The sequence below is a fragment of the Peromyscus eremicus genome, chromosome 13 (genome assembly GCF_949786415.1).
Source record: "Peromyscus eremicus chromosome 13, PerEre_H2_v1, whole genome shotgun sequence".
Classification (NCBI taxonomy): domain Eukaryota; kingdom Metazoa; phylum Chordata; class Mammalia; order Rodentia; family Cricetidae; genus Peromyscus; species Peromyscus eremicus.
The window spans coordinates 59,763,174-59,779,546 of NC_081429.1; the positions used below are offsets into that span (position 1 = coordinate 59,763,174).

Genomic DNA, 16,373 nt, shown 5'->3' on the forward strand with positions numbered 1-16,373 from the left:
GGGGTGTAGGAAAGAAAAGGCCAACGCAGTAAAGAGCTCGGGCTTGTGGGGAACGTGGTTAGGAAGTGTGTGATTGTCACTGAACCCGGAGTGGGTCCTGTAACCTTCGCCTCCCACTGGGCGGAGTAGGGCCTTTAAGAGCAGCTGGAATGCAGTTCCCCTGATCAGCATAGCCAGTTATTCCCTGTCTGAACCTCTGCTAGCCCTAGAGAACAGAGCTCGGCCTCCTGCGCTGTTCACCACAGCCCACTTCTTGCCTGAGCAAGAAACTTCCAACAGCGGGGAAGCAGGTCCCCATCTGTCCAGCCATGGGAGAGGACGCCGCACAAGCAGAGAAGTTTCAGCACCCAAATGCTGACATGCTCCAGGAGAAGCCATCCAGCCCCAGCCCGATGCCTTCCTCCACACCGAGCCCCAGCCTGAACCTGGGGTCCACCGATGAGGCCATCCGGGACAACTCGCAGGTGAATGCTGTCACCGTACACACACTCCTGGATAAGCTAGTCAACATGCTGGACACCGTGCGGGAGAACCAGCACAACATGGAGCAGCGACAGATCAACCTGGAGGGCTCGGTGAAGGGCATCCAGAACGACCTCACCAAGCTCTCCAAGTACCAGGCCTCCACCAGCAACACGGTGAACAAGCTGCTGGAGAAATCCCGCAAGGTCAGCGCTCACACGCGCGCCGTCCGGGAGCGCCTGGAGAAGCAGTGTGTGCAGGTGAAGAGGCTGGAGAACAACCACGCCCAGCTCCTCCGACGCAACCACTTCAAAGTGCTCATCTTCCAGGTTAGTGTCCCCAGGGGACCCCTCCCCATAAGAGATCTCAGTCCTCCAAGCTTTCACGGCCGTCTTCCCAACTGTCTGGCCAGTCAAGCATCGCACACACAAAGCATTGTCCCCCCAGCTGCCTGCTACAGGCAACTGTGGAATTGTGCCCATAGGGGCTGGCATCTCCCCGTCCTTCGGGCAACGCCTGTGGGGCTGGCAGGCTGGGGACATTTGTCAGGGAACACCTAGATGTACTTGGTAAAGGGTGGGAGGCTGAGCAGGTGCACGTACCCACTGTAGACAAATTCATTTGTCTGTTTTCATTAGGAATTTGGGCTGTGGCTGCAGCTGTTAGCTGGACAGAGCAAATTAATTCCGTGGCTGTTTATTAACTCTTAGTGGAAGTGAAGTAACGATAGGAAGGATTTGTTTTCTTTTGTTCTAACCAAGACTGCACACACATGACCTTTAAACTATCCCTTTTCCCAAAGGATCCTGGTATTTTGGAAACTAACAAAAAGGAAAGTTGAACTAGCCTTGTTCTTTAAGACATCTTTTGTCAAAACAGTCTCCAGTTTCTGTCTAGCAAATGATGCCATAAAAGTGTGAAGCAAAGTGTAACTCTCTACAAACACACTAGATATGCCCCTCGTTGCTCAAAAGGACATAAACCCTAAAGTGAAATGAAAGAAGTGTTATCAGTGGTGGTCACAAAGACCAGCCTTCAATATCTTCTCCTTCAAATGGCTGCCCTAGCATAAAAAGGCTACTTAATTTTTTTTTTAATGCATCAATGATGCAATTAATGTAGCAAAGGCTATTTGGGGACAGGAAGATTGCGTGGGGCTGTTGTTCGGCCAAGTGGTGGGCATCTGTGAATCCAAGGGCTGCCCTGCCTAATGCTGGAAGCCCTTCCATGGGTGGCACTGAGCCAACCCAGACCCCAGGAAGTATTGCCATCCTGCCTTGGGGCTGTCTCCTTGTGACCATGTGAATAGGAGAAAATTTCAAAGCCATGGAGGGGAGAGGCCATAACCAACAGATTGTGAAAGCATACAGGGAGAGCCTTTATCTCCCAAGAGACATTTAGAAACTGGGATCTAAACCGAAGGAGCCTTCTCTTTCCTAATGAATCTCTCTGCCAAGTCAGAGCTCAAGCCTGCCTATCATCATAGAAGGGAAGGCTGGTCTGGATGCCTTGTGTCCCACCCCAAATTACACTTGAGTGTTGGGAGGTTCAGGCCACCGAGGCTCCTGTACCTCACAGGCTTTCCCAGTCAGGAAACTTCAGGTTTTTAAGGCAGATGCAACAGCTTTTCAGGAAGCAGCTGAACTGGAAAGAGATGTGGTCAGCCATCTGAGAGTCTACCTTTATTAGCCTAAGAGATCCTAGAAGCCTTAACTTTCAAGACATTCCTAAAATAATGATTTTTTTTAAAAAAAAAAAAAAAGGAGCATGTGCAGGCCTGTGAAAAGAAACTTCCCTCCCTTCAGTATGAATCAGGGATAGTACCTCTCGTCGTTCATTAAGGAGGGGAGGAAAGTATTTCTCTAGTAAAGGAAAAGGATTTTAAGGATTCATTTTTGTTTTGATATGAATGTTCTACCCGTATGAGAAGGAGGGATGGGGGAGATGAATGATTACACATTCAAGAGTACTGTAGCTCTGACGGTGGGGGACTTAAAGGCATGTGCTGTTGATGAGAACCCCACAAAAATCACCTGTTTTATTGTGGTGGATGGACAGGTGTGGCACTGCACCTGAAATGGTGAGAATTCTTCACATAGTGAGGAAAGGTTGAAACAAGAGCACTCAAGACCAAAACGGAAGCTAAGGGAATCTGAAGGAAAGTGTGCAGACTGTGCAGGGCCCGTGAACAAGCACCCCAACACATATGTAAAGAGTGCTTCAGAAGGCAGGGAACTTCGGGCAAGGGACTAGACCTTCCTCTCCCCTAACTAAAGGGGATTGGGATCCCAGCTCTGAAGGCACAAGACGGTCGATTGGAAAACCGAATGTAACTGTGGTTGTCTTCAGTGTTTTGTCTTTCTGAAAGCAGAGGTTTTAATAAGGTACCAGTTATGCTAATGGGTGAAACAATAGATTTTATTAAAGCGGAGTCCAGGATAGTGGGTGGGAAGATAAAATGTCACACAGACACTGGCCCACCTCCTACTTTGATCATTTGCCGCCTATGTTGATTGTGGACACATTTGCTGGCTGTAAGCCTCTGTTTCCCCTTGTCAGCACAGAAGATATTAGTAAGAACAAGAAATAGTTGAGCTCCCTATTAAACCCAGCACACACTGCTAAACACTACTCTCTTTACTCCCTTGACTATCCCCAAGTTACTGACGACGGTGCTGAGTTTGTCTGAAGTTGTTTAGCCCCCAGGTGAGGAATAAAGGAAATAACATATTTAAAATGACTCCTACAGACTGGCACGGTGTACATGCTCACTGAGTAGAATCTATTTGCTATGTGGGCCTGAAATGCAGGGCTGAGACAGGAAGCTCCACTTCCACTTGGTTAGAAATATGGTTCTTGAGCCAAAACTGACCCCACCCTTCTGAGGACCTTGAAGTGGCTTTGCTTATCCCTTTCTAGTTGAGACTCACAACTATGTGACACCTGCTATATGCCCTACCATCATTTCAGAATCAGTGCTGTAACATAACCCATGAAAGCAAAGGACTCTACCCAAAATACCTACTCTAAATAGACCTTCCTAATACGGTGGTGGAAAGGGACTATCTCAGACCTGCAGAGAATGTGGATCTCAAGTATGATACTGGTACCACTTTGTGCCTTGAAAAATTTTGTCACTTTCAGTACACTTGAAGCCTATGATGCAATTCTCCTGACTAAACTATTACTTTTCTGGTTTAGGGCAAAAAAAGTATTTGAAAATAAGAGGAGTGTTTAAAAAGAAAATCTGCCCCTTAACTTGGGCATGTTTGGGAACTGTAATGTTCATCTGTGTTTGTGAAGAAAGATCTATGTAGATCTGAGAAGATCTACAGTTTGTGAGATGCTGTCACATCGTCCCAAAACTACCTCTGAGTGTGTGTATCTGCTTGTATTTGTGTTTGTGAGTGTGTGTATCTGCATCGTGTGACTTATACGTGACTATATCTGTGTTTCAGAGTGTGTGAGTGTGTGTGAGTGTGTGGTGTGTGTGTGTATTTGCTTGTATATATGTGTTTGTGTGTATGTGTGTGGTGTGTATGTGTGTATCTGTGTGTGAGTATATGTGAGTGTATCTGTGTTTAAGAAAAAGAGAGAGAGAGAAGGATAATTTGTAAGATACTCATACATTTGACCTTTTAATCCGTGTCTTTGTTTTAAATCTACTTAAAACATGCCATTTACTTATTGAAGTTTTGCTGTGCTGCACATCACTATTGTAGTTAATAAGCATCCAGTTCCTTGGTGAATACTTCCAATTACAGCCATCAGGATCTGAAAACCAGAAAAACAACAATTGCCCCCTTGAACACTGAGAGAAATTTGGAAATCCCAGTTAAATTCAGAAAATTTTCTTTTGAATTTTTTCTGCAAAAGTTTAATGTAATATTTGAATTCAAAATAATGAGACATAAACCAGCATAAATAAAATAAGACTTACAGGCATTGATGACCAAAATATTAATGCTAAGGAAATACTAAGCTTACCCTTTTCCCTGGAAGCATGCCTATCTTTTCATAACAGCAGAAGTTGTAGAGCTAAGAGGAAATGTTCTCCGCTGGTTGAAAAGGCTTCAGGAACTGCACAGTAACTCACCCTGAGGGTGAGGTGACTCTTACATCCTCAGAAGGTTCTAGTAATGGTTATTTGAAAAAGCAGCCTGGGAATAATTTTAAAATCAGGGAACAAAATGAGAGTGCACATGGACAGCTTGCACTTTCACCCACATGGAGTTGTGAAATTGGATTTAAAAAGGCAGAGAAAGGGTACATATTTGCAGCAGATACATTCTGAAAAATCAAGTCTGTAAATGTGCTTGAGACATTCATCATGTGGTTCCTCCAATGATATCGGAATTTTAGGAGTATACTAATAATAAAATCTCCCTATGATTTTTTAAATCAATTAGTTTAAAAGAGGACTTTATCCAAAATCATTGCTCTAAAAGCTGTTCAATTAGTATGGACTGGAAAGAAATGGGAATATGGGTAATCAAAGATGCCTTTATATGAAAACACTCCACGTTTGTATCACAGGTCAATGTTCCTTTATCAGAATATTGGTTTGACCATGTTACTTTTCCAGTGCCCTTTTAGTTTATGAGATAAAAAAATATTATTTCTTATTGTTATTATTTACACTTAGTAAATGTCAACATTGCCTCAGGCACTAGAAGTAAATAACTGATTATAGTTAGTATTTCTTTGGGGAAAAAATTATATTCATATAAATAGATAGATACATAGATAGACAGATACATATATACATACACATACATACGTGTGTGTGTGTGTGTGTGTGTGTGTGTGTGTGTGTGTGTGCACGCACTAGCCTCTGTGTCAGAGGCAGCCCCCTCTAGGCTTTCCACTTTTGAAATGATCTTCAATGGGGTTCAGGTCCTATACTTTTTGTTCCTGTGTGGAATTAAATACATTCAGTGTGAATGGGTTTACCATGATACTGTTCCTGTGAATGGTTACTCCTTTTTGTGGCATGTAGATTAAAAATCACATAATCAAATATGTTTGATTTGGAAACCCCTTAATAACCATTTAGTTTAACATTATTTTCTATGAAAGAAACTTAGGGTCTGAGAAACAAAATGACTGCCAAGGTCTCATTTCATTGATAAGAGAAATTGTAGAATTGTGAAACAGGTAAATATAAAAACCATAATCTCACTGTGATAAAGTTCATGTTTATGAGTTTTACTCGATCAGCTTTTAAATAATTCAGTGTTTGGTTTTTGTTTTGTTTTTACGTTTTTTATGAGCAACAAAGAATACCTAACCAATGTGATCTTTTAAAAAAAAAAATTGAACCCTTGATAACACTGAAAATAATGAGACTTTTAAATCCTCCAGAATGTAAAAGACTGCCCAGGGATTATAACTAATGCATTTTATTCCTATGACTTGCTGATTCCACTGGCAGCCGCCCTGGGGGTGCAGTTCTAATCAATGGCTTTATCCACTTGGCAATCTATACCTCAGAAACACAAATTGGAGAAAACCATCAATGTGTAAAGGAGACCTATAAATCAGAATGTCAGGTGTGTGTAGTTTCATTTTAATAACTAGTATTTGGAGATTATTGGATAAAGTATTCCACAGACACAAAGTTATGTTCTTCACATCCCAGTGGGATGCCACCCTGTCCCTGTTATTTTTATCTAACAACAGGAATGAGAAGGGAGTAGCAGGAGAGTGAACAGCTGGCCTCTCTCTCTCCTTTCTTATATTTTTGGTTGTGAGCCTAGCCTTTAACGGCCGAGCCATCTCTCCAGCCCTCTCTCTCCTTTCTAGGGGGTTTAAAGGACTGAAAGTTGATTTCCTTTCCTAACGCTGGTCACAGAGTCTTTTGTTCTTAAGTTTGTATGTCTATATATGTGTGGAGAAGATGTGTATCATCAGCTTCAAACCAAGAAGTGTCCAGCAGGCTGGAGGTTGCTCTGCATGGATATTTACATGCACCACAGGGACTGTTAGTTCACGAGAATGAATGAAACTCACGGAGGAAATGCTGCTCCTCAAGAGTTCATTCCATGCCTTTCTCCCATATGTTACAAGCATATCCATCATATATGTTTGAAGTGTACTATTTAGTGTTCCCTTCCTTTGAAAACCTCCTAGGGGTCCTTTTTAAAGGTCAGAGCCAGGAACACCTGCATCCGTGGAGGCTGAGGACCTTTTTGAAAACAAAGGACAAATAACCACCTGCTCCTAGGGGGCTTCTCCTAGGTAGAGCTGCCCAAGGTAATAATCCGCGGGGATTCTCTGTGCCATTTCAGGGAGTTATCCCAGGTAGACAAACCACTAGCTGGCTTCAGTCAGCAGCAGCAGAATTGGGGTGTATACTCAAGCCTCACTCTTAGAACAGCTGTCGGTCTGGGAATCTGTAAAAGAAAGCAGGTCACAAACATCACAACTGAAGGGTGAGCACAGAAGTGCCACCTCACTGGAAGACCTAGTGTGTTTCACGGAGGTGTGCAAAAGGACCACACGCTAGACCACGGCACTGATGAGAGATCCTAGTCACACTGAATTCCCACCACTGGAGCAGCCAAACACCAGGCTTTGCAGGCTTTGTGTAAGGTGGCGACTTTGAAGGAAGGGAACTGGTGTTTTTCAGATTCTAAACAAGCGCTTTGGAAAAAGAAAGAGATCTATGTGCTTAGAAATTTACAAACTTCTGTGTGAAAGGAAAAGGGTTGCCTTCCAAAAAGATGCCAAAAGAACCCACCAAATACAGAACCCTGTCCAGTAGACAGAACACAAAATATTGCCTGGGTAATTGAAGTGACGTCTGAGACACAGCAGCTGGCCAAGAAGACGTTGCTCAGTAGTTTCCAGTCGCGTAAAGACACATCCGACTCACTCTGGATTATCTCTGCTCCTGCTGAGTTAATTCCATAATTGGCATCAAAGAGCTCACGTGTAAATTTTCCTGTAAATTTTCACATTTCACAAAAGAGTTCAGCTGGGTTTCCACGTTCCCTCAGCACCCCTGCCCGACCCCCATGTCAGACTATCTATCACAGATATTCCAATTCACCTTCTAATACGCTCTCCTCAAAGCGATCCTTGAAAGCCTCGTGATAAGAGGGACAAAAGAGCCATAAGACTCAATCGTAGCTCTGCTTTGGTAATAATAAAATTTTCATTTAAGGAAAACTGAAATTTATTTTAATTCTACCTTTTGTTAAAATTGAAGAACAGAAAGTTATCCCATCTGCAACTTTTGATTGCCCTGAGAGATTATGGTATAGACAACGCACCTTAAGGCTTAGTTTTTGCAGTTTCCTGCCTGAATTCCTTTTTTCCTCACTAAGGACTTTTAATAACATTTCACTGAGCTCTTGGTTTTTATCCTTCCCTGCAAGCAACAACTGCCGAACCTCCTCAAGCCTCTTAATCAAAGCCCAGGAGAAATTCTGCTTCAGGACTGAACATCAGAGCCCCAACTACTTCTGCAATATTCATCCATCCGCTGGAAACAAAACCCTTCTTTCAGAGGGAGACGGCGGCTCCCCTCGGGCCTTGGCTTCTCTAGTTTCCACAGTGCCACCAGCAGTCAGCAAACTTCCCTCTAGACACAGAACTGAGCAGGCCCGTTCTCTCCCAGCCCTCCAGCCTGCCCCACATAGAGCCTGCTACACTTCAGGCACCTTCACGACCTTCTCAGGAAGCCATCTTACTCAAGGTGCTCATCTAGTAAGCAGTTGCTAAACTTTACATGTAGAGAGCCAGTGGTGAAGAAAAGACAGAAATCCTTCTAGGAAGCACGTGCCCGTGAGTCACAGCCCACTTCAGCTTGGAGCCTGGCATGCTGTTCTCTTCAAAAGTCCACATCCAAAAGGACGTCTGGGAACTAGCCACTGCCAATAGCTCTTCGGTTATGGGTTGAGGCCTGGGTAATCGTCTACACCATCTATGCTGAAATTTGGGGTAGGCTTGTCTTTTGCCGGTCTTGTGCAGGTAGCCCCAACTACTATGGGTTCATGAGTGTGATACTTGTGTCACATACTGCTGTGGATATCGCTCTGTACAAATAAAATGCTGATTGGCCAGTAGCCAGGCAGGAAGTATAGGCGGGACAAGCAGAGAAGAGAATTCTGGGAAGTGGAAGGCTGAGGCAGGGAGACACTGCCAGCTGCCTCCATGAAAAGCAAGATGTAAGGTACCAGTAAGCCATGAGCCACATGGCAACTTATAGATTAATAGAAATGGGTTAATTTAAGATAGAAGAACAGTTAGCAAGAAGCCTGTCAGGGCCGTACAGTTTGTAATCAATACAAGTCTCTGTGTGTTTACGTGGTTGGGTCTGAGTGGCTGTGGGACTGGAGGGTGAGAGAGATTTGTCCTGACCATGGACCAGGCAGGAAAACTCCAGCTACAATGTACAGAAGACAGACGTTCACACCACTTCTCCCTCTCCACCGGTCCTTACATCCTTTCCATCCCCCTGCCTCGGTGTTCCCTGAGCCTCCATGACAGGAGGAGGGTTGATAGAGATACGCATTTAGGGACAAGCACTCAGCCTCTTATCCTCAGCGCTGTGACCAGCTGTCTGTCTTTCTATTGACGGCCGCCCACTGCACAGAAAAACTTCTCCCACCAAGGCCCAGAACCGCCCTGGTCTATGGTTACAAGCATCAGTATTAAAAAGCTACGTTGACATCATAACCATTTAGCAAAATAACAATAGCAGAATGTATCCTAGGGACCACGACCTCCCCAGCCATGAGCCTCAACCAGGGTTACAGTGCCAGACATAAAATCCCTTCCTATGAAGCAGGCCTCAGTCCAACTAATCAGAAAGCAGTTAGTTACCACTATTGTGCCAGTGGCCATGCCTTGTCCGGCAGGTTAGTGTTGTAGGATGCAGGGTCTAGGACTGATGTGTTTTCTCTCTCACAGCAGCCTTCGTAACACCTTCCTTCACTGTGAAAGGTAGTCATTGGGGAAGACAAGCAGAATTTAAATCCACAGACTGCAGTTAGTTTTCCAGCCTCCAAGTGTGCTGGACTGGCTGGGATGCAGTCAGGTCACCTGGAGACTCTGGGTGCCGCATAGGTGGAGAGGAGCCTGGATCCGTGCCCTGCTTACATTCTCACAGAACCCCCAGTGGCCCTGAGAGTGCATTTTGAAAGCTGCTAATCTAGGTCAAATCCTCTGATTCATATTTGGAAGGAAGAGGAACCCAAGGAGATTAAGCTGTTTGCTGAAGCTCCACAGCCATTTAGCAGTGCCACGAAGACACTCAGGCCTCCTGCCACAATGCTCCATCTTGTGCTGCCGTTTTCTGTGAAGGCACGAGAGCACCATGATAATGGATTCTTGTGTAACAGTGAGAATGAGAAAACACTTAAAACTCAAAGGTGCTCCTATACTGTGTGGCCTGAATCTGTCTGTATCCAGATCTCTCAGTCAGCAATTTTGCTCCTTGGGAATGAATGAATTTTCTGTCTCTACCATTCCCTGAGACCCTGTGGGAGGCCGCATTTGCCTGTGTGAGGGGCTGGAGGCAGGATGTGCTGAGGAGCCTAAAGGGGGCAGGTGCCCCAGCTTCCCTCCTCACTCTCAGCTGGAGGTGAGGCCAGAGCTTCATTGCACAAAGAAGCTACTTCATCCCAGAGGCTTGACGCCATATCTGGTCACACATTTTGCCTCATCTCACTCCCTTACTGATGGGCACAAAACACATCCTGACCCACGTGGTTTTGTAAGCAGGCACTGGGAAGGCTAATCCTCACTTATGTCACTCAATATGTGTGTGTGTGTGTGTGTGTGTGTATATGTATGTGTGCATATGTATGCATGTATGTGCGTGTGTGTATGAGTGCATGTACATGTGTATGTATATGTATATATGTACGTGTGTGTATGTATGTGTGCAGGTGTATGTGTGTGTATGTATGTGTGTCTGTATGAGTGCATGTACATGTGCATGTGTGTATATGTATGTGTGCATATGTATGTGTGTATGTGCGTATGTATGAGTGCATGTACATGTGTATGTATGTGTATATATGTATGTGTCTGTATGTATGTGTGTCTGTATGAGTGCATGTACGTGTGTATATGCATGTGTGCATGTGTATGTGTGTGTATGTATGTGTGTCTGTATGAGTGCATGTACATGTGTATGTGTGTATATGTATGTGTGCATGTGTATGTGTGTGTATGTGTGTGTGTGTGTGTGTATATGAGTGCATTACGTGTGTGTCTGTGAGCATGTGTGCATGTGTTGATACTGGTCAATCCAACCACCCCCTCTAATGCCCAGGGGAGGAGGAGGGGCCTAGTCGAGGCTTCTGCACTCTTTTTCACTTAAGGACTCCTCAGTGTTCTCCTCTGCCTCGGTTTCTGTTTTCCAGCCTGAACTTTGGGCGTGTTTGTAGTGGGACTGTGGCAGCTGTGCCCCTGACCAGAAGGAAGGGAGGAGAGAGGGCCTCTGGGTCCACAGGGCTGTCACTGACTTCGGTTTCTTTATCGAGGCAGCTTCCTGGACTGTGAGTCAGGCGCTTCCCTCTGCCCATCCCTGATAGAGGCTTTTTCAGCTACCCCACTGCAGTCCCGCTGGCAGGCCCTGGCCTCACCCGGCCCACGGGGAATGACGGGGCCCACACCAGAACGAATGCTTCCTGTTCCAGAAAACGAAGCCACGTTTGCTTCTACCGTTTCCACGGCCCAGAATACACACCCCAATTACAGCAGTTCAGCAGTTACTGCTTGCAAACGATGCCCTTGTCATAAACCCACCACTGCCCTTCTTTTCAGGAAGAAAGCGAGATCCCTGCCAGCGTGTTTGTGAAGGAGCCGGTTCCTGGCCCTGCAGAAGGCAAGGAGGAGCTCGCGGACGAGAACAAGTCCCTGGAGGACACGCTGCACAACGTGGACCTCTCCTCCGAGGACGAGTTGCCCTGCGATGAGGAAGCCCTGGAAGACAGCGCGGAGGAGAAGGCCGAGGAAAGCAGGGCGGAGAAAATAAAGAGGTCCAGCCTGAGGAAAGTGGACAGCCTCAAGAAAGCCTTCTCTCGCCAGAACATCGAGAAAAAGATGAACAAGCTGGGGACGAAGATCGTATCTGTGGAGAGGAGAGAAAAGATCAAGAAATCGCTGACACCCAACCACCAGAAAGCGTCTTCAGGGAAAAGCTCCCCCTTCAAGGTTTCTCCGCTCTCCTTCGGTAGGAAGAAAGTCCGGGAGGGAGAAAGCTCTGCGGAAAACGAGATGAAGTCTGAAGACCGTGAGGAGGGCTCCCTCACAGAGGGTCTGTCCGAAGCATCCCTCCCCGGCGGCCTGGCGGAGGCCAGCGCAGAAGCAGATGCTGAGAGGCCAGCCTTGAAAGGGAGCAGCTCGGGCGGCGTGGGCAGCAACGCCGACCTGGCCATCGTGGAAGACGAGGAAGAGGAGTCGGTGGGCCTGCAGCAGGCGCGCTATGAGAGCGGCTACATGATCAGCTCCGAGGAGATGGAAGGATCCGGGGAGAAACAGGTCCAGCCGGCGGTGCTGCACGTGGACCAGACTGCCTGAATGCGCAGCCAGAGCCCTGGTCCAGCTGCAGAAGCCAGCACTGGCTCAGGGGCATCGTCTGCATCCCCGAAACCACCTCTGCACCTATCCATCTCCGCCTGCTCCCCGCCCCCGCTGTGACTGTCCAGGCCGTCATGACTGGTCGTACAGTACCCTCAGATATGCATGGGATCAAGGAAGCAAACCGCCAGGGATTCCACTTTTAATTGGCTCTTAGGTTCTGTTTCTGCAGAATTTCTCCAAGATTGGAAGAAGAAAGAAACAGAGCCGTTAAAAAAAATCACCAATCTATTTGGCTTAGCCAGAAAAACCAAAGGATATTTAAGACAGTAGTCATGAAATGTGATTTGTGTTTGGTCATTCTGTCATCTTGCTGAATAGTGTCGCAGTCGTATAGTGAATTCCTACCGTATTCTATGAATGGTTATTCTTCAAATATGTGATATAGAATACACACTAGTCTGTAAGCTGAGGATATAACTCTGTATTTAAAAAATATTTACAAAAGATAGAGCAAAATGCTCAGCTGATTATTCTCTTATAGAAACCATTGTTTATTACAAGTAGGGGGGATTGAAAGGCTGTGTATGATGGTCAGGTAAGGGCAGGGGGGCGATTAAGCTAGAAAACTAGAGAGAAGCGATTGGAAAATGAGAGAAATGGAAAACAAAGAATGCCAGAAAGAATGATGACAAAGAGAGAAAAAAAGATGTGCTTAGAAAGTGAAATATTGACATTTTAAATCTGTTTTGCTTCTTTAGTAACAATACTAAAGAAGCTCATCTATCTTGCAAAAATATGTCTTATCTTCCCAATATTTTCATAGTCTAGTATTAAATAATATAACCAGATATTCTGGTATAAAAGTTGTAGTTCTTCTTGCTAAGTAAATGGCAGTACACACCCTTCTGTGAAGACGTTAAAAAGGATATTGTCCCTTTAACACTGGAATAACGTAAGGCTATAATAAGTAACATGTACTGTTTTATGGGAAGACCAGTCACACAATTCTTTAATATTTTTCCATTTTGAAGTGACCTTTCCACTCCAGATATGATATAGGTTTATAAGGTATTCAAACCTGCATGTTTAGGAAGAGAAAATTCCACTTTTCCTTTTTTTATATACATAATGATAATGTCATTCCAGGTAATATTTTATTTATACATTAATTTCACAGGATATTGATGTGTTTTAGCTTCTAAAAGCACACTAGTATTTTATGTCATGTGTATGTTCATTCTGTCTAACACACTAAAAGGTTGCTTTATCTGTTTTTCATTACAAAATGCCAATGTTTTGCTAAATTACAGTGTAAAGATAGGAGACCCAGGGCTTGAATCCTCTCCTCTGAATGTGCAGTACCACAAGTGATCTGACTTTAAGAGAAGGGATGGGATAAATACAGTGTATTGATGGTGTAACCTATCCAGCTGTGTTCCTATGTTGCAATAATGTAACCCCAAATATTGTTGGACTAACAATGCCTGTGTGAAATAAGATTAAATAAACCAAAAATAAAAAGTATATGGCAATGTCAGTTTGTTATAGGCAGAAGGAATTGCTTTCAAAATGTTTTCTGAATGGAACGGTCATGTTGATCATTCTGCTCTTATTTCCCTATTAACTCTGTTTTCTTTCTTTCCACCTTGATCTCATTTAGAAATCCAACACTCATTCCTCAAGTTTAACTTTCTTGACACCACATTGCCAGCTCTAGAGCATCTGAATTTATTGCAGCAGCTTGATTAATTTGATAGTTCCATCTGCATTTGCTAGTACTGCACCAGGTCTTATAACACCTTCAATAGTCCTGCAACCCTGGGTCTGCTGAGCTGTTCGTACAGTTTGTGGACTCACACACACTGTTGTCCTCCGCAGTGCCATAGACGATGTAGACTCCTTTACATGGCACCCGAGGCAGGCTTGTTCCACCTTCTGTGGAGTGACTGTCATTTAATGTGGCTGGTGAGTTGGGGGATCCATGGGTCCATGAAACATTTCTACCTCCCGTTGCAAAAATACTTTATTTATTCCTATACACTAGATGCTTGTCAGTGGAAACTGCATGCAAACATCTTAAGTTTTACTGACAATCACATTTATTCAATGTTCCACAGTCGAAGCTTTAAAATCCCAAGCAATAAAACAGAGAATTAGGCCAGATAATTGTTGGGAAACACAGACCATAGGGATTAGAGCAAGCAGCATCTGCGGCAATGGAACCTGTTTGTTTAGTATGATTGTTGAATTATTTGCATACTGATGAGGCTGTGAAGTCCCCAAATTAGATGTGTCTTCTTCCCACCCATCCAATAAACCATCTCTAACTTTATGTGCCTGGAGCTCAAGAACTCAATTAGTGTTCCCCAAGTATCGGTTACACATTAATAAGGACTGAGATCTGTATCTTAGAAACGGAATTCAGTAGTAAGATTCCTCTGTTATATGGATCTCAAATCTCACAAAAACGAGCAAAAAAAAATGTTATTTTTCTACAAGATTTATTTCTTTTAAATTTATAGATAGTTCGACAGGAATCCTTTCCTCTGACTTAGGAATCCAGTTTTTAGATTAATTACCAGTTCCTTTTATACGTGAAAGTAAAAAACAGAATGATGATAAAAATTAGTTCTGCACAAATCTGAAATGCTTTTTCGGCACTAATTTTCCACTGAAAATCTCTGTTCTAGCAGTGCCCATCCACAGTGAAGTTTGGCCTTCCAACGACTCTGTCCACTATAGGAAAACTAGAGCTCCTCATAGCCAAGCTGCCAGTGTTAAGTAAAGGTTATAAGGAAAGTCATTTCCTACATTAAGACACTAATGCCTGAGCCCAGTTAATTCCTGCTCCAAAGTTTGTTTACTGCCCTACAGCCCAAAGCTAAGTGATTTTATATTGGAGATTGGGAGTATGAGGGATGGAGGTGCGGGCAGCAATCATTATTAACAGTTCCATAGCAACCACAAGTCCTTCCCTGAAACCCAGACTCCAGCACTGCCAAGCACGCTGTCGATGAAATTGGCATGGCGACCTTTGTGTGCTGGTTGATCCAGGTGTGCAGATAAAGAATTCTGCAGCCAGCAACTCCTTCCTAAAGGGAGCAGGCAGAAAACTCACACTCTTAAAGGTGCGTTGTTCTTTAACCATTGCGTTGTCTGGCAGTATTTGAGGCCCGAAAATTATTTTTAACTCTGCACACAGACTGCCCAATTAAGAAGTCACACCTCTAGCAACCAGCTTGATGTCCATATATTTATACACTTTACACTGTAAAAATCAATTTGTTAAATATTTATAGAGCAAAGCAACCTTTACTCTTTTTCATTTGCTGGGATTCTTAAGCACTTTGCAAAGAATTCACAAGAATGAAGGGAAAGAACCAGTATTTTTTTTACAGTTTCCTTGACTTCAGGTTGAACACCCCAATGTCCAGCAATTCAATGTACCTAGCACAAGCATGATGTCACGTATTCAGAACGCTGCTGGGAGAGCACTGGTTTTCTTCCATTTTAGTAGAGTAAGAACTTGAGATGTTGCTATTAATTTATTCCAAGTGGTAAGGTAACAAGGAAGGACTTCAGACATTTTTAAACATTCAATGCGTTTTCACTTAAATACACAGATACCGTGTCTCTCTGACCTGTGGAGCATAGTCCAAGACACTCTGTTTTGTGGGTATCAAAATCCAAGAGTGTTATGAAATGGCATAGTACCTGCATAGTCCTCCTACACACTTTAAATTCCCTCTAGATTACTACTACCTAGCAGAACACACACATTTCTAAATTTCTTATTTATCTTTGTTTATGTGTATGTGTGTGCCTGTGTTTGTTGATGGTACCACATCTCTGCGGGTGCCTGGGGAGGCCAAAGGGCGGTGGGTCCCCTGGAACTGCAGTTACAGGTGGTTGTGAGAGAAGCCCTGATGTGGATGCTGGGAACTGAGCCTGGGCCCTCTGCAAGAGTAGCAAGCACCCTTAACTGCTAAACCCATTTCTCCAGCCCTGACAATGCACACATTTCACACAATAATTGTCATACCAAATTGTCTAGAAAGTAAAGACAAGAAACACTTTAATACTCAGGCATCTGTTTGTTTTTCTACGGTTATTTTTGATCTGTGGTTGGACCCACTGATGCAGAACTATGGATACAGGCACTGACTGCTTTTTGTTGGAGGGCTGCAGTCATATGACGTGCCCAAGTTAGCATACCTTGGAAATAGTTCCAGTGTTCAACCCCAATCTGAAATCCATTCTGCTAGACAGACTCCTCGCTATGGCGTAAGTGTGCTTGTTATGAATTGCTTTCTAAGCTCTCAAGGTCTACCTGTTCACTTCATTTTATCATTTTATCATTCCTACAGAAT

The 16,373-nt window shown here is 44.2% G+C and overlaps 1 protein-coding gene across 1 annotated transcript; it reads left to right on the forward strand.

The window, feature by feature from the left end:
- Nucleotides 1–227: 227 nt before the first annotated feature.
- On the forward strand, nucleotides 228–12,107 carry Cavin2 (caveolae associated protein 2). Its single transcript, XM_059278229.1, has 2 exons — nucleotides 228–791; nucleotides 11,245–12,107. The coding sequence occupies exons 1-2, from the start codon at nucleotides 309–311 to the stop codon at nucleotides 11,998–12,000; spliced, it is 1,239 nt and encodes a 412-aa protein (XP_059134212.1). The 5' UTR covers nucleotides 228–308; the 3' UTR covers nucleotides 12,001–12,107.
- Nucleotides 12,108–16,373: the final 4,266 nt, after the last annotated feature.